Source organism: Microtus pennsylvanicus, chromosome 8 (genome assembly GCF_037038515.1).
Source record: "Microtus pennsylvanicus isolate mMicPen1 chromosome 8, mMicPen1.hap1, whole genome shotgun sequence".
NCBI classification, from domain to species: domain Eukaryota; kingdom Metazoa; phylum Chordata; class Mammalia; order Rodentia; family Cricetidae; genus Microtus; species Microtus pennsylvanicus.
This window is the reverse complement of record NC_134586.1, coordinates 9426957-9445773: the sequence shown is the minus strand read 5'-3', so window position 1 is coordinate 9445773 and position 18817 is coordinate 9426957. Positions and strand designations below refer to the sequence as shown.

The window sequence follows — 18817 nt, the reverse complement described above, 5'->3', positions numbered from 1 at the left end:
TCATTTTACTTCATCCATCGTAGGTCTTCAGTAGAACTAAAGCATTACTTCTTTCCTGTCTCCTCTCCGGTAAAGGCTGGATTAGAATCAGGATTATCAGTACTTAACTCTTTGGAGATAACCTTTTCTGAGTGTCTGGAGAATGGATCTTGGTACAGGCCGTGAACTCCTGACCCTGCACTCACTCTTCCCAAGTGTTTAGAGTGAGCTGCTGAACCTGGCTTAATTGTGGTTTTATTTCTGATATACTGAAACATGAGATTGTTGTGAGTTTGAGGCCAACCTTGACTATCTGTATAAGGCCTGGGTTAAATAATGAAATCAAAGATTTTTTTTATATTTATTTATTTATTTATTATGTATACAATATTCTGTCTGTATGTATGCCTGCAGGCCAGAAGAGGGCACCAGACCTCATTACAGATGGTTGTGAGCCACCATGTGGTTGCTGGGAATTGAACTCAGGACCTTTGGAAGAGCAGGCAATGCTCTTAACCTCTGAGCCATCTCTCCAGCCCGAAATCAAAGATTTTAAAGACAAAACAACGATCTATGAATGAAGGTTAAGATTAAACCATGTGCACAGTTACATAGTTGAGAACTGGTTGAGACTTAGAAATGTATTGATGGGGTAGAGCGCCTGTCTTACATGTTGGAGCCCCTGGCCTCAGTCCCTAGGATTTAGTTACATATTTGGCTGAGTGCAGTGGCTTGTGTCTGGCTAAAGTGAAAGGATTATTTGAGCTCTCTAGTGTTCCAAGGCTTGATTGGCAACATAGGTGCCATCTCAGATATTTATGTGCAATTTTTCTTAAATTTTTTTACTTGGGACATTTATTTATCAAGAAAATACTGGTTGAAAGCTTAGAACTAATATTGCCTCATTGCCACAAATTTGGCAAGATTTTTGATAGCATAAAATGAGTTCATGAAATTACAAGGTAAGTTTGAAACCTCCTTGTTGTACTAGTGATGGTGAAATGGTACAAATTTGGTTTTGAGGATTTTTATGAGAAAGTAAAGCTGCTGGAGTGTGAAATGGTGGAGTGTGAGGGTAAGAAGCTGTGTTCATTGATGATTGGAATTCTGCCTGTCCTCAACTTATCAGAGCTCTACCCTGAACACAAAGACACATGTAACTAGGCCATGGGCAGGACTTGCTTTTGCTAATCCCTCCAATTAAAGCAGCGCTCTCCTGGGTTTGGTAAATACCTGAGCATTTAGCAGATTGTTGAAATTTTCTAAACTGTCTTTAACTTTTTTTTTGTGTTGACTTTCAGCACGACCACATGATTTCTTCGATGCACAAACACTGGATGCCATAAGACATCGAGCCATATGCTTTAACCTCTCGGCTCATATAGAAAGTTTAGGGAAGGGACACAGTGTTGTTTTTCATAGTACTGTAAGTATTCTGTTTCTGTCAAATTATATGAATTTGGGGGCAGGGAAAGCATGTGTTTTTCACGATTATATTTCTAAATTGCTCAATTTAGGAAATTTTGTTAACAGTCATAAAGTATGTTGGATGTGGTGGTACATGCCTACTATCCCAGTACTGTGCAGGCTGAAGCAGGAGAATCTTATGTTAAAGACCCGCTTGGACTACAGAATAAGTATCAGGCCAATCCAGGCAGCAGAGTTACTCAAAATGAAGAATAGGGATGTAGTTCAGAGATAGAACACTTTCTAGCATACATATACATATATGTTCAATCCCCTGTCCCTAGTACCAAAAACCAAAGCCAGGCAGGGCTGGGGGTGGAGGTGTAATTGAGGCCATCAAATCACAAGGCAGGAAGAGATATTTAGATGTGCTTTGTTTCATAGGTATAACCCTGTTTCCTAGATTTGTGGCTGGCCAGCACACTGTGAAGAGTCACTATTTCTAGGGGCTAGGCCTTCAACTCAGAATAAGGAGAATGCCATTTTGTGTATATGTGCCTGGATGTACATCTGTGTACCATGTGTTTTTGGTGTCTGAGAAGATCGAATATCGTGACACTGGATTCACAAACATTTGTGTGCTGCTGCCTGGTTGCTGGTATCTGAACTCAGGTTCTCTTCAAGGGCAGCCAAAGAGACCTTTGTCTCTGCAGTCAATGGATATAGTTTTGCAAAGGTTTTTAGACTTCTGGCATTTCGAATTCTTGGAAAAATGAATGTGTAATTTTGTCTTTTAAAATTATTACTGGTGCTGTGGAAAGATGGCTCAGTAGTTAAGAGTGCTGCTCTTGCGGAGGACCTGGCACCGTGTCAGGTGGCTCATAGCCATCTGTAACTCAACTCCATGGGAACCAACACCCTCTTGTGGTTTGTGGGCATTCTCTCTGGTAGAAATCTTGATTGTGCAGAGTTGTGATGCGTGTACGAGTGCACATGCTGTGATGCATGTGAGGAGGGCAGAGTTCTTTCCTTCACCCTTAGTTTCTAAGGATGACATTCAGGCTTATGCAGCAAGTGTCTTTACCAATTACCATTTCTCTAGTTTAGTTTCCATTTTGAAACACATAAGCTAGAATTGGGCAACTCTTGCTTTCTATTTCAGCAAAATGGAGATTTGAAGTATTAATTGTTGGAGTAGATCATAGATTGGCATCTCACTTTATCTCCTATAATGACATTTCTTGCACTCAGGTTTTGAGGGGGGTGAATGTCATAGCTCCAGAGGTTAAGGAAAACACTTGAGTTGTTGGTAGTATTTCAGGTTTGACTATGCTTGAAAAACAAGGTAGTGAGTATAAATGGAAGTCAGATACGTGAAAGATGTGGGGAAATGTGTGGAGCAATTCACCTGTGCTTCTGTGCCCATCCTATGGAACCTACTGGTTTTGTATTATTATTATTTTTTTTCTAGACAGGGTTTCTTAGGGCTGGAGAGATGGCTCAGAGGTTAAGAGCACTGGCTGCTCTTCCAGAGGTCCTGAGTTCAATTCCCAGCAACCACACGGTGGCTCACAACCATCTGTAATGAGATCTGGCGCCCTCCTCTGGCATGCGGGCATACATAGAGGCAGAATGTTGTATACATAATAAATAAAAAAAAAAAGAATAAGCCTAGACAGGGTTTCTTTGTGTAGCCCTGGCTGTCCTGGAACTCTTGCTCTGTAGACCAGGCTGGCCTCACAGAGATCCACCTGCCTCCGTCTCTGCCTTCCTTGTGAGCTGCCACTGCCCCACTTAAATTTTTTCTGATGTATAGATCCTAGATTCTGGTTTGATAACAAGCTGATTGAAGTTTAATCTTGTTAAGCATGAGAGGAAAGGTGGGTCTAAGGCCTGAGTGAGACAAGCAGGATTCCTGGAGCTCATTGAGCAGCCAGTCTGCCAGCCAGTGAGTTCCAGGCTAAGTGAGAATCCCTATCTCAAAAGACACTGCGCATACAACCCAGCAACAACAAAACTAAGAAGTGGAAAGCTGGCAGGACAGCCTAGTGGAGAGAGCTCAGCTGCTGAGCTGAACAGCCTGAGTTTGATTCTGGGGACCCATATGTTAGAGAACTAAGTACACTAAATTGTGGCCTGCATGTGCACACATGGCAAATAGAGAGAGAAAGAGAGAAGGGAAGGAAGATAGTTGCTGGTGCACACCTTTAATTCCTGCACTTGGGAGGCAGAAGCAGGAGAAACTCTTGAGTTTCTTGAGACCCAGCCTGGTCTACAGATCGAGTTCCAGGATAGCCAGGGCTACAAAGAGAAATCCAGTCTTGAAAAACAAAACAAGAATTAACAAGATACTGTTGAGACAGTTTTTCATTATGTAGACCTGGCTGGTTTAGAACTCAAGAGTTCTTTGCCTTTACCTCCCTAGTGTTGAGATTAAATTTGTGATTCACTCACTCGGGAGGCAGAGACAGACGGATATCTGTGAGCTCAAGACCAGCCTGGTCTGCCAAGTGAGTTTCAAGACAGTCAGGACTGATAACACAGAGAAACCCTGTTTTAAAAACAGGCAACAATAACAAAAAGCGTGCTTCATCAAACTGACCTTAAAAAACTATTTAAGATAAAGTAATGTGATAAACAATTGAGGAAGACACCTTATTGAGTGAGTGTGTGTGTGTGTGGGGGGGGGTTGTTGAACACATGCATGCCCCATAATTTTTTTTTGATTGGTTTATTGTTTTTTTTCTATGTATTGTGTGTATAAATAACCCCGATTAAATTAAATATCCCTATCATTTTGATAACACTTAGGCTCACTAGGAGAAAATAGGGATCCTCCTTCTCCAAAAGAAGAGAAAAAAGTTAAGAATGATGGGAAATTAAATTCTAGTGTCTCTTGTATGCTTAGTAATTGAGCAGCGAGTGATGCAAACCTGTAAGTGCATGAGCATAAGGGCCTAGCCTGAGAAAAGAATAAACAGAGTATAAACTGAACCTTGCCTGGGAAAGCCAAGTGAAGGGCTGGGCATCCTTGTGAGTTACTTCAGTGGATACCAGTGTATGTTAAGTATAAGCTACCTTTAAATAAGAAAAGGTTTGGAACATAGTCTACACATGCTGGCTTCAAACTTCAGACTTCACCTTCCTGATAAAACACACACTGCACACACACATCTGCACACACCTTCACTGCACGTGCACCCCTTGCCCTTGTAAGTTTTAATGAAGCACATATTTAATCACAGTCTACACAGGCTGGCTTCAAACTTGAGTCTTCAACTTCCTGCTAAAACACGCACTCACGCACATACACAAACCCTCACTGCATATGCGCGTCCCTCCCATGTCAGGTTTAGTCAATCACTTATTTAATCAGTCTATACAGAAGCACAGAGACACACACACTCAGCAGGAAGCAACGCATTTAATCTGATCAGACAAATGAATCTTTTGAGTTCTAGGTCAGCCAGTTCTACATAAGGAGATACTATCTCAAAACATCTTAAACATCTACTTTAAGTGGAAATGCTTAATACAAACTGCAAATGTAAATTTCCCTGTTACTGTCATAGGAAATAACTTTAGTGGTCATGAAGCAGTTTAAACCGCTTTCGTGTGCTAATGATGTCTTAATTAAAGTTTTTTCCAGAAGAGGTCAGCAGAACCCTCGTTTCCAGTTATGTTACTGTGCTTGCTTGGTTTCTGTTCTGTCATTTGTAGGGTTCTGCTTTAGTACTTCCAGATCTACTTTTGAGCTCTATCATTAGTTGCCACGTCTAAAATTAGGGATTTATTCAACCACCAGTTTTTATATAATGGAGGAAGTAAATTTTATTTAAAGTTCTTTTCAGAATAACATTATAGTATGTATTTGGGTATTTGTAACTTGAATTTGGTAAATGGTATTTTGTACATTGTAACAGGACATGCTAAAGCACCAATGTCAGAGTGTGTTCACTTTCTTCCATGTAGATCAAGGGTCAAACTCGGCTTTTGTAGAAAGTGCTTTTAACTGCTGATCCATCTTGACAGCCATTAGTTGCTTTAATGTTTGTTTTGTAGTTTTAAAAATTGATTTACTTATATTAAAATCATGAGCATATGTTTCAGTGTTTTCATATTAGTGCAGGCCCTGTGGTGATTTCAGTGTTGTGGGAAGAGGTTGGAGTGTACAAAGCAGCAACGACAAGAATTTTGTGGTGGCAGTGCCTTTGCTCCTGCATGGCCACTTCAACTTCTTCCTAATAGTGTAGAAAAATGGTGTCTCATAGTTTTTGTCCTTTCTTTCTTTTTGTAATGTTACTAGGTAATAGCTAAGAGAAAGGAAGAATCTGGAAAGATAAAGCTCTTGCTTCATTGGACGCCTGAAGACATGTAAGTGTTTGCACTGTGTGTAAAAAATTTTATTTTGCCAGATGGAGGTGACACACACCTTTAATCCCAGCACTTGAGAGGCAGACACAGGGAGGTCTCTGAGTTTGAGACCAGCCTGGTCTACAACTTAAGTTCCAGGACAACACAGAGAAACCTGTCTCAAAAATCTTGAATGTAAAAGTTATTTAACTTATTAAAATTAAGTTCCAGGACAACACAGAGAAACCTGTCTCAAAAATCTTGAATGTAAAAGTTATTTAACTTATTAAAATAGAAGTCTTAAGAGAAATTGAATTGTACTGTGCTTTGAGGTTGTCAAGTTGGCAATTGAATGTTCTAGGATCTTTTATACTTTTTTTAGTTCACTGCACCCACTTCATAAGGAAGCTTCTGATGAGGGCTAAAGGAGCATTAGTCAGTGTGTATAACTTCAGGGCAGCTTGATAATGTCCCCCAGGAAAGGTTAGCAGCAGGTTCTCCCCGGGGCTTCTGACCCCTTCTGCCATGGCTGCATGGCCAGGTTAGGAGGCCAGCATTAACCATCTTTGTCAAGTGGGTCTTACATTCATTCAGAAAGCTGCTACATGGGTAACATGCATGCAACTATCGGGGAAGTTTTCCTTTAGATAAGGTCTTTTCATATAACCCACCACCAGTGAACTCATGAACTTCCTGAAGCCTCTGCCTTCTTAAATTATGGGATTATAGATGTGAGCTACTATGTCTTGTACTGATTTTTCTTTTTTTTGGGGGGGGGGGGGATTTGAGACAAGGTTGTATGGAACCTAGGCAGTTTTTGAGTTCTTGCCTCTTCTGTTTTCTATTTCAAGGCTTGTACTACCATGCCTTCCTCGTTTGATACTAATGTATTTTTAGATTTATTCTTTGATCTTTGAGGAGCCTTTTGATACCCAACACCTACATGACTCCTCACACTTTTCATAACTCCAGACACCCTCTTGTGACCTCCCAGGGCACCCGGCACACACATAGTACACAGATACACATAGATAGAACACTCATATCTTTAAAAACATGTCAAATTTAAATGCCTTTATAATCCTACTATTGTGGAAATTGAACAATATAGATATTAACGTACTAAATTAAAAGTGTTAAATTTTATAAATAACTTCAAATTCAGAATTTTGTTACATACATTTTATTTTCTTTCCTTCATATGGGCTCAGTCTCGAGAGGGCCTCTCTGTCCTTGGTACTCTTGGTATTTGCTGTACTGCTGAGCTCATGGATTGATGGAGTTTTCCTTTGTTAGTGAAGAAATAGTTACATTTTCACTAACTTCTCTCAGTTAGAAGCCACATTATACAAATTCCTGGTCCACCCTACTGTGTGCCGTGGTCTGTGTCTGGCTCCTGAGTATAGATGGCCTGAACATCTGTCTTTGCAGAAGTACATAGGTGTCCCTGTCAAAGAAAGGGACAGGAAAGGCTAGAGAGTATGAAGACCAAGGGACAATTAATCTGGGACAATTGCAAATTATTGACTTTTCTTTAATTCATAGTCTGCCAGATGTGTGGGTGAATGAAAGTGAACGACAGCAGTTAAAAACTAAAGTAGTTCATTTATCAAAGCTGCCCAAAGATACTGCCTTGCTGTTGGACCCAAACATTTACAGGTAATTGACTTCATGACAATATGCTTTCCATTTTGAATTGCTATGTTGAAGTTTTCTAAATTTTGCATAAGTTGGGGTTGATTTTTCAGTACATATTGAGTACTCTTTATCCAAAATGCTGAGCTTTTGTTTTCATTTTACTTAGACATGGCTAATTTAGCATCCTTCATCAGAATGCTCAAAATCATGTTGATGATTCTGCCTTTAGAATCTACTTCCGGAGGGTAGATTTTTGGACTTGAAATGATCAACTTGTTCTTGGTTTCTCCGTCCAATAGACTTTAGTATTTTTTTATTTACTTTTTTGAGGGGTGCAGGGTTTGTGGGGATCAGGGTCTTATATAGCTCAGGCTACCCAGACATGCTATGTAGTCAGTGCTGCTTACCACTAGGTTGGGGCACTTATAAGCACATTGGCATTCCGTGCTTTTTAAAAGCGTGGGTGTGATATTACAAAGAACTAAGAGTTTTAGAATCCAGAAGCAGTATTTTAATAAAGTTCCTATGCATGTTCAATTCTAAATTTATTTTGAATGGCTTAGATTATGATACACAAATATTTTGAGATTATTTTGAAAATGTGATATTGAGGCTGGGAAAATGGCTGCTTTGGCAGAGGACCACAGGTTAGTTCTAAGCACCCACATTAGCTCTGGCTCTAGGGGAATCTCACACCTCCTGGCCCCATGGACACCAGTGCACATACGATAGTCACTCACTCAGATATGCACACATACGTGTTAATCAATATAAACCTTAATTTAAACAGATGTGGTTATCTGTATTTAAGTCTGAATTTTGTGGGCCAGAGAATAAAATGAATGTGTCCTAAATGTCATGTATTTCATTCCTTTCTCCACAAAGTTTTCCAAAGAGCAGTTTAAGTAGCAGTGTGTTTCTTAAGTATTTCAGAGGCTCCTATTTCTAAGCGTGGTTGACCTGGCTATTCGAGTGTTTCTTAGGTGAGAAGTCACTTTTGTAAGTGCTTAGTACTCACCACAGCAGCCTGTCTGGTGTCACTGTCTCCGCATATAGATTGGAAATGAAGTCCAAGGTCACACATGAATGCTGTATCCAAATAACATAGACTGACTACTCAGGTGTTTAAACCAGTGATTAAAAAGGCACTTGACTTCATATTTTTAGAACGAAGACACATTTATGTTTTTCTCATGAGAATAGGTTGGCCAGAAGTCAGATGATACTGATAATTTCCGAATGTTTTCCTGTCCTGTAGATCAGGCTGGCCTTCAAATTCAGAGATCCACCTGCCGTCTCCTCCCTGAGAGTAAAGGAGTGTGCCGCCACCACCTGGCATATTTTTTAACTGTCATAAATGAGCTGTTTTGGAGTAGTATAGGTTAGAGTAGTGGGGATTAAACTGCGGGACCCAGCATCCTACCAGCTGGTTTATAGCCCCCATCCCTAAGACAGTAATCAAAAATACCTTCAGAGGCTCTGCTCCTCCTGTGACTCTCCTGGTTGTGATGCTGTTCAGTGTGTCAGGAAAAAAATAAGATGATTGGGAGTTTATTTGCTGTTACATAACTTAGATTTGATTCTGCTGACTGGGGAGATAATTAAAACTGGCACCCTAGGAGAACAGTGTTCTGGGAGAGCTCGTCTTTTAGAACTGGCTATAAGCACCCTCAGAATTGACAGTTGGGATGTGTCTCCGTGCTTCTAATCTGTGTTCTCTTCTTTTTTCATACATCAACTTATTTTTGTGCTATTGTGTTTTGTACAAAGCAGTTTAGATGTCTTAGTGAAGATAATTTAAAATATTCTCCATGCTTTGGAATTTATGTTCAGAAGTAGTTGATAGAAGCGCGGTTGGCTGGTGCAAGATATTTGATTCTTCTGCTTTTTAAAGGGTTTCTTGGGAAATGAGGACGTTCTTGACATTAGGTGCTTTTGTGTAGCCCAGACTATCTTGGAATTCCACATTCTCTTGCCTCAGTCTTCCAAGTAACTTGGTTTATAGGCATGCCTCATTACACCTGGCTTGTATGTTAGCTGTGAAAACAACCAGCCAAAATGAACCTCCTCCCCCTCAAACCTTAGCACTGAATTTTGTCTTTGCTGCTTCTTCTCTTCTGGAAGTTGGAACAGAGAGGGTACTTTAATGTAGTGCAGTCATAAAGGATTGGGTGTTTCTTGGTGTGATTAGGGTTTGAGGGTTTGGAATTTGATTGGAAAACAATTATTTCAGCTTTTTGAGCAATGATATCTTGCTAATATACATCTCAAAATGAAAGTTACTGTTCCACTAAAGATACACACTTTATTTGCAATGAAACTATAAGAGCATTTCTTTGAAATTTAAATATACATTTAAAATAGTAGTTAATTGCATGTTAGATGTGGAACTCTTGATAAAAAGAAACATCAGATTATAGAGATTTTTATTAAAACCATGTAAACTTATATTTATTATATCTGTACATTTTAGAAATAATTGCTTTTGTTTTCAATATATATGTTTGTTTCCTGGGATAGGGTTTTTCTATGCTGCCTCAGATATCCTTGAAATCCTGGGCTCAAGCACTCCCCTGCCTCAGTCTTGAGTAGATGGGACTGAATGCTTGTAGCAGCAGTTGAAAATACCTGTCATCATCACTGCGTTCAGATCTACAAGAATTTTTAATGTTTCTGTAGTAGTACTCAGTGTTTTTTGATTCAATTGAATAAAGAATTTCTTTCTTTTTCTTTTTCTAGAACAATGCCACAGAAGAGGTTGAAGAGGTAAAACATACATAAATACATAAAAGCAAACAAGCGGGGCCACCTGCAGTCTTAGTCACTGACAATGGGCTTAGGGAAAGTTGCACATTAGAGTCAACCCCTTCCTCTTTTATTTTTAAGTCCAGTATTTAGAGTAATATTTATGCTTAGTGTGGACATTCTGTGAATGAAGTAGGTCTTCTGTGGAATATATTAATATATTACTGTAGTCCACATGTCATGGAATGACGCTGTGGGAGACTGCACAGACACTCTCTGGCAACTCAGTTGAACAGCTTCTGAAAGGCTTTGCATGCTCGCTGCTTAAGCTGCTTTTATTCTTCCCCTTAGTGATGACCGTTTTATTGGAAAGACAAACAATTGACCTTAAAAATACCAAAAGCACTGTAAGATACTCACCTTGACAGTGTGTATCGATTTGAAGTCCTAATAGAAAATATTTAGACAGTGGAAATTATCGAGAGATAATTAACCTTTCAGCTATGATAAATAGATGTGATTGGTTGCCATTTGTGTTCTTTTGCAGAACTCTGATAAGAAAAATGTTCAATTTGTATTTAAGCAAACAGTGAACGACATTTGCAATCAACTAAAATCGTCTATTGAATTAGGTCTGAGAATTACTGTTAGTGTTGCCATGTGTCTGTTGGCTCCCTTTTCAGGACTAGGGTCTTCATGGGGTACAGTGTGTTATATTTACCTACATAACTACTCTTGTTAATGGTTTTTGAAAAAAACCGCAATTTCAAATTATTTGAATAATCTTCATATTTTCATTTAACCTGTGACTCTAATTTTTTTCCCGAGGAAAGTGTTGGGTTTTTTAGTTTTTTTTCTTAATGTAAAAAAAAAAATATTTTTTTTAAAGTATCTTCAAACCGAACCTTTTATGCACCAAAGTTGGTTTTGAAAAGGAAAATAAAATCACTTTCTTGCTTGGCAAGCAAGAAGCCATATGGAATTTTTTTAACTTTACAGAAATGGAAAATATGTGTAACTTGTCAGTACTGTATCAAACAAATGTCGCATAGAGATAATAGAGTGTTGCTTGTAAATAATTGAGCAGATTTGTAATATATTTTTCTATTATGAAATGTACTGTAGATGTTTTCTAGAGGCATGAAAGTCAATGTATATATTATGGTAGAAATAATATTGAAGGAAATTGTAACTCACTAGTGCTGCCAGAGGGATTGCTAACAAAGCACCTTTAACAAGAGATGTCTTTGCAGACTGAAGGGACTGTGTACTACTGTTAATGTCTAAGAACAAAGCATTGGACGTCCTTCCAGACCCTCTCCTCGAGGGTCGTGGCCCTCCCCTGACAGTGACTGAGTGGTTGTTCCCACTGTGGGAGCACATCCTGTAAAGCTGTGCTGTGCAGTTAGACTGCAGAAGCGCTCCTCCTCGGGAGTTCCCACTCCTGCACTGACAGGAAAACCAGCAGTTTTTACGCTCAGTTTTTTAAAAGAAAGTCGACAACAATATAAAATTAAACCTTTGGTTCCAAAATGGGAAGGGTTCCATGATCATTTCTCATTTGCTTTTAAAAGCAAAACCAGACACAAAAGGTACTAAAAGTATTGGAGGCTTGAACAGGACAGGGGTAAGAGGTAGACGTGGAGAGTCATCGCTGCTGAGGGACCCACGGGAAAGCACTGCCAATGAGGACACTCTGGAACGGCCGTCTAATGTGCTCTGTAGCAAACGGGAGTCTATTTTCAAAAGAAGAAAAGCAGTGTGTTCTTACTATTTTTTTTTTCTTTTGCTTAAGCACTTCATCATTTTGTTTTATTCTATATCTGCGAAGTACTCTGCAATCTCCTTTGTTCCTTTTAAATTTTGGTTTGTTATAACATTGCCAAATAGAAGTGTTTTGGACATAGAGTTTGTACCTGTATTTTTATTTTACTGTCTCATGTTCTTGTAAGTCATTCTTAATTGACCGATGATTGTAGACTTTGCTTGAGTATTTTTTCTAATAAAACAAAGCAAATCACATTTAGCTTCAAATTGTAACAATTCAATTTAATTTTCAGATGACATCTGGAAATACACATCCAACATTCTTTAGTGTATATAAAACAGATTAGTTACTGTCATTGTATAGAAAAATTTAGATGTCAAAACCATATTGCTGGTTATTGATTAGCCTCTGAGTACTCGGTTATTCATGGTCCCTGGTGATGTGATGTGGGTTTGACACTTACTAGCACACCAAGAAGACTATGAAGTAAGCAAGCTAAGCTAGTTGTATAACTTGTATGTATGCATACTTACACACACATTCAAGTCTGATTGGAAAGTGTGGACATTTTAGTCTGTAATGTTCATTAATGTTTCTTCTTCCTCAGCTCTGTGTGCGCTTCCTGTGCCCACATGACACTTTGTGGTGGGCCTAGGATTATGTTTCTGTTTACAAATTCATGTCTAGTCCATCCAGCATTGGACAGTTTGTAGCCCACAGGCACATTTATTTATTTTCATGTATGTTACCTGATTTTCCCCCTGCATTTTGGAGTAGTGAGACCTCAGGGGCCTGCATGCAAGCCTGAGGTATTAAGTGTCTTCATCATAAAAAGATGTTTGTTCTTCCCTTGTATAGCTGATAAAAATTTTGGAGCAGTAAACATAGACCATACAATTTATTTGTACTTAATATGGCAGTGTTGTGACGTTGGTAGTGTGCACAGTGCTAAGTTTTTGAGAAGGCCATCTCATACATACACTTTGCAGGAGGCACTCCCATGGGCACTGGAAACACATGGTGTTTGGGTGGAGCTTCCATGTTGGATTTCTTAATATTGTTGAGAACCCACCATTTTACCAACTGTTTTGTATTAACAGGGATTAAGTGAGAATCTGTAAATCAGATTCTGTGTTTCAACCACAAGTAACATTGGTTTTATCTAAAAGAATCTTGAAATACGAAATATTGTAAAATTTTAAAGTTCTTTATTTTTCTATTAAACCTTTTCATACACTAATGTAGTTACGCATTAATTCTGAATTTCAGATGAAAGGAAAATAAAGTGGAAAATAATTAACCCTCAAGTATTTTCAAATGTGTCTAACTCATTAACAGTAGAAAGCTGGGTGCACTGACTAAGCTTCCAATTGGGAGGACAAAGCATGAGGATTACCAGGAGTTTGAGGCCAGAGTGCGACCTTGAGTCAGAAGAAACCAAAAAATGTTGATAGCTATAGTTTTTTCCTCCCTCTGTCTTACATATTAATAAAGTAGGGGCCATCGAAGTGGCTCAACAGTAAAGGTGCTTGGGGACAGGCCCAACGGTCTGAGTTCCATCCTGGGATCGACATGACACGGGGAGAGAACTCTTCTGAAACTGTCCTGTCTGCCCCACCCCCAAGTAAAGAGACATACCAGTAAAACTTTAAACATGAAGATGGTGGAATTTGCCATAGTTTAAATGTTTTCTGTTTGCTTTTTGAGTTATTTTTCTTGATTCACGGTTAACAATAGATATGAGATATTTAATATTGAGTGAATATCAGAATGGGTAAATGTGGTTGAGCTAGTTTAAATACTTTGAGTGGCTGTGTAGTCACAGCTTTAATTTTTTATGCTTATAATCCTCATATAAGTTCTGAAGGTAAACCAAATGTTAGCCTATTTAGATTTGTAATACAAAGCCTGACATGTTGATGTGTCTAAGGAGGCCTCAGGTTGCAGATATACATGTTAATATATAGAGAGAGTTATTTATAAAGAATAATTAAAACCATATATTATTTGGAGGGTTTTTTTTTAGAGGAATGGCACTTTGTGAGGTTTTAATTTAAGATATTTTTCTATTCCATTTCATAAAATAAAAAATTGGAAAAATCTTTGCATAAATATTTTTCCTTTAATTGTTGAATCTTGTGACCTGGTATAGGGCATTTTGCAATCCTAACATTGCAACTTTAATATAAATACCATTTGCAGAGTTTTTACTTGTAATAAAAAAGGTGAGAATATTTTGTAATTTCTAATGTTTTCTTTTGAGCCTCAATAGCCTTAAAATATAGGCATGAAATGTTGTATTCTGATTTTTCTAAATTGTTAAAATTTACAAACAAAACTTACCTAGTGTGATCTCTTTCCCAAGTCAAGTTTGTACAGTGCCACACGTGGCTTTGTTAGTTTGAAAAAGGCTGTAAGCAGTTTAGTGCGGGAGTTATTTTCTAGGTCAGACCCTGCTGTACCAGATGGCTTTTCAGAGCGAGCAAGATGATGACAAATGTGTGTTGAGTATCGCTGTGAAGTTGTCTTCAGTGTTTGACCCGCAGTCTGTGCCAGGATTATATTCAACAGAAAACAAAGTGTGTGTCACATGGTGAGCTGTAAAGAGGAATGCGTGTTGTAGTAAGGTGCAGAAGACACTGTAGGGCTGATGGTAGGGGCTGATGTTTGCCTTTACATACAGACTAAACAAAGGGACCTGTGCTTGGAAACCTAAACATCCTCAATGTGACGGATTACTGATGTTACATTTCATGAACTCAGTTGTGATGTAATTATTTTGATTTATTTAATCTCATTAAAAATACTTGTTTTTGGCAGAACCCTTTAAGAGTAGTAAGACCTTGATGAAATTGCTGTGAATGGCGTTTCCAGTAACCCTGTCCTGAGGACCTTCCTGGCCTGTGGTTTCTCTGATTTTTGTGGTTGCAGAGCCTTGCTGTCCTCTGTTGCAATGTTCCTTTCCTTTATTGTTTACGCTCTTTGGACTGAAGAAAACTTGTTTTTGAAATCTTACAACTTTATAATGACTTATATGTTTCTTGTAAAGAAAAATTTCACAAATTTATATTTGGATGCCTGTGGTTCTTGATTACATTGGGGGAGTCTTGAATCATGGTTGGGGAATTTATGTAGCTAGGGAATACTATAGGATAGAACACATGAGGGCTTGTGCTCTCGGCACATGTGCACTTGGAGCTTCTTGACTAGGTCAGCCATCTCCCAGTTAGTTCCCTCCAGCCTGCATCTTCAAGTAGTTATCTGGGACCACCTCTGATGTGCGGGAAAGTTTTAAGGTCCTCCATTTTCTTCAAATAACAGGAAAACACTGACGACTGGTGCAAGCATGGTGGCTGCCAGCTTGGAGATAGTCGCATGTCTCAGTTGTCTCTGTCTCACAACACATGCCCTCTCCTAGGTCATCTTGGACTTCTGAACAAAAGGATATGGTTGGAATTGTAATTAAGGTGGATACACACACTTAATGACTCGTGGATCTAAACTGAGTAAAACTGAACATGCAGTCAGAAATAGATAAGTATCAAATCATAAGTGAAAATACAGAGAGGGCTGGACAGTGGTTAAGTGTGTAATGTGCCAGTTGTGCATGCTAGCAGGATTTGCTGAAGGAGGTGGAGATAGGAGGGTCACAAGTTTGAGGCTAGCCTGGGCTCCACATTTAGAGAAAAAAGGATTGCTTTTGCAGAAGACCTTACTTCCTAGTGCCTGTGATGGCTGCTCATAGGCATCTGTGACTACTGCCACACAAGATCCAGCACTCCATGGGCTTGCACTTAACCTACACAAACACATGCATTTTAAAAACAGAATTTGCTGTTGCTCATCATTAATGAAAACTAACTTGTAACCCATGTGTATGCTACAGTTAGAACTGACAGAATGCTATCAGAAATCAACCTTGTCGTTTTAGGAAAAGAAGAATGTCTTGGTTAATACACAGAGGAAGGTTTGATGGTGACATTTGTTCATGTACATCATATTCCATTTGCTCTGCTTTCATGACAGGTCTCATTTTCTTTTCAAATTCTAGATGGGAGCTCTTTTTAAAGTTTATCAGTATTTTTGTCACTCAAGTGTAATGACTAAATTAAGAAAAGTTGACAATAGAGAAAACTGGATTTTCCATTTTTTCCCTTGTAGCCAATTGTAGTTGAAGTAGGTACCAGTCCAGTTAGGGACAATAGTTTTCTATGTTGGGACCCACGGGCCCTAACACAGAAGAGATAAGAATTTGCTGACTTGTTTTGGATTGCTGGGACCAGGGGCACTGTGCCTTTAGGCTACTGCTACCACTGTCCAAAGCCCTGCCTCTGGCTGTAGCACCACTCTGCCTTGGCAGATTTTAGACAATGTGGTTTGGGATGGATTTCCCTACACTCCAACATGGGAGCTACTGGGGCAAGGAGTTCTTAGAAACAATCTTGTTGCCCTATCAATGCTACGAGACATTATATATAATGTCTCTATAGAATCCACAGAAGTAAAACAGTCCATTTTGTACGTTTTAGAAATAGATTTCAGCTGGGTGGTGGAGGCAGAGGTAGGCAGATCTCGGAGTTCCAGGCCAACCTGGTCTGCAGAGCTAGTTCCAGGACAGCCATGGCTGTTACATAGAGGAAACCCTGTCTTAAAGGAGGAAAAGTATATGCAGAGAAACCCTTCCTGGACCGAAAAACCTTTCAGTTGTGGGTTTAGTAGTGAATTCCTACCCCTTATCCCTCTGATAGTGGGAATTGAATTTGGGCCAAGAACCCCACTGAGCTGTGTTCCCAGTATGCTCCCCCAACACTCAGGCTGTCCTTGAAGGTAGGTTTTTTGCCTTAGCCTCCTGAGCCCTGGGATAAAAGATAAACATTGCCTCTTTTTATGGCTCTAATAACTTCTTGGGAATTGACAGACAGTATTCAAGTGAGTGAGATATGGCATCGGGATGCAAATGCTATAAAGAAATGGGGCTAAGTGAATTTGTGGTGTAGTTTTTAAACAGGTAGATTTAAGTGTCAAGAGCCATTTCCCCCCAAAATTGGCAGAGCCTACCCCACACCCAATTATCTGTTAATAGAGAGCTATCTGTTAGCGGAACCCGCCCCACATTCTAACTAACTAGAGAACTAGGTTTAAGAGTTTATCATTTTCCCTCTCTGTAGAAGTCTGGGTGAGTCTGGGCTTAAGCAGGACTTAGTAAGGACCTTGGACACCTAAACAACCAAGGAGCAGGTGGGATGCAACTTTGTTTTGAGTCAAAGTCTTGTATCGTCGGCTAGCTTTGGACTCAGACTCTACCTGCCTCTGTCTCCCTAGTGCTAGGATTAAAGAAAGATGTGTGCCACCACACCCAGCTTCTTAACTTCTCCCTCCTACCCCCCATAAACTGGTACACTTACCAGCTGCCACATGATGAAAGAACAAATCAATCTATAGTTCAAGTCACACATCAATACTGCCTTGCTGTCCTGTGTATAAACAGAAGTCAGCATCCTGAATCCTGTGGAATAATGGGGATAAACTACCATTAACGTTGTGTGGAAATAGGGAGTAGATACCAAAAACCAAGTGCCAGGCAGTTCTGTGACCCTCTGAGGCCAGGGCTCTGCCCTCCGCTTTGCAAGGTGTAAAAAGTGAACTCTGACATCACATTTGGGAACACTACCTGCAAGGTTCTGACATCTGTCTCTGGCAGGGTTACATCGCTTTTCTTCCTGCCTTCCTTCTCCCAGCATTCCGTTTAGTTTTCCCCACCTACCTAAGTTCTGCCCTATCAACAGTCCAAGCCAGTTTCTTTATTCATTAATGGTAATCACAGCATACAGAGGGAAATTCCACATCATTACAACAGTCTAATTTTTGAACTTTTTTTTAACCTAAGAGCTTTAAAGCTTAAATGCATGGTTGTTTTGTTAGTCAGATGGCAAAGGTACTTTCAATTTTTTTTAAAAAAAAGATCTTGTGTATAAATGTTTTTGCCTGCATGTATGTAGGCAGCACTTGTGTACAGGGGGCCTCAGGAGGGCAAATGATGGTGGAGACATCGAACGCTTAAAAGAAATCCCACACATAGATGGATGGTGGTGGCGCACGCCTTTAATCCCAGGACCGGGAGGCAGAGGCAGGTGTATCTCTGTGAGTTCGAGGCCAGCCTGGTCTACAAGAGCTAGTTCCAGGACAGCCAGGGCTGTTACAGAGAAACCCTGTCTCAAAAAAATCAAAAAATAAATAAGGAAAGAAAGAGAGAGAGAGAAAGAAAATCCTACACTAGCAAATAGCCAGAAAATCTTGCTCTGGATTCTCTGTGAAGCGGGAACAAAATGACCCTTTATTACCAATCTTAAGTCAGCTTCCTTCAGGTGGGCTGATTGCTGCCTGAGATCCTGTCTGTATTTATTCCTTATTTGCCTGGAAAAGCTGCCATCTTCAGGAAACCATACAAAGAATTGTTTTGGATTTCTACTCGAGATTTATCAGGGCTCGAATGCTTCCTGCACAGAACACACAGCTATCCCAGTTTCCAATGATGCAATAAAGACCATTTGCGATTTTAGCATTAAACATTTATAGAAGTGGGGCTGGAGAGACAGCTCAGCAGTTAAGCACATTGGTTGCTCTTCCAGAAGACCGGGGTTCAATTCCCAGCAACCACATGGCAGCTCACAACTGTTACTCCTGTTCCAGGGATCAGACACCTTCACACAGACACACACACAGGCAAAACTCCAATGCATACGAAATAGAAATAAGTTTTAAAAAATTCACAAAGATAAAGATTGTTTCCTCCTGAGAGAGCCGTTGAGAAAAAGCAGCAAAGATGTCTGAGGAAACTCCAGCTAAAGCGAGGCGACGAGGACATCCATCCTAAGGGAGCTAAGTGCTGTTTGCTTGCTTGTGAGAGGGAATTCTGCCTTTAGAGAG

General features: G+C 39.6%; 1 protein-coding gene across 2 annotated transcripts in view; it reads left to right on the top strand.

Moving 5' to 3' along the window:
• The window catches only part of Aebp2 (AE binding protein 2), a 36775-nt gene extending 21818 nt beyond the window's left edge, over positions 1-14957 (top strand). Inside the window, exons 5-9 of one of the 2 annotated variants that reach the window (XM_075982398.1) lie at positions 1281-1405; positions 5693-5760; positions 7285-7398; positions 10117-10143; positions 14711-14957. In XM_075982398.1, coding sequence (XP_075838513.1) covers positions 1281-1405; positions 5693-5760; positions 7285-7398; positions 10117-10143; positions 14711-14720 — 344 coding nt within the window. In that variant the 3' untranslated portion in view covers positions 14721-14957. Of the gene's footprint in view, positions 1-1280; positions 1406-5692; positions 5761-7284; positions 7399-10116; positions 10144-10669; positions 12145-14710 lie in introns of those variants that run through there. The other variant, XM_075982399.1, reaches the window with a different exon arrangement.
• Positions 14958-18817: the final 3860 nt, after the last annotated feature.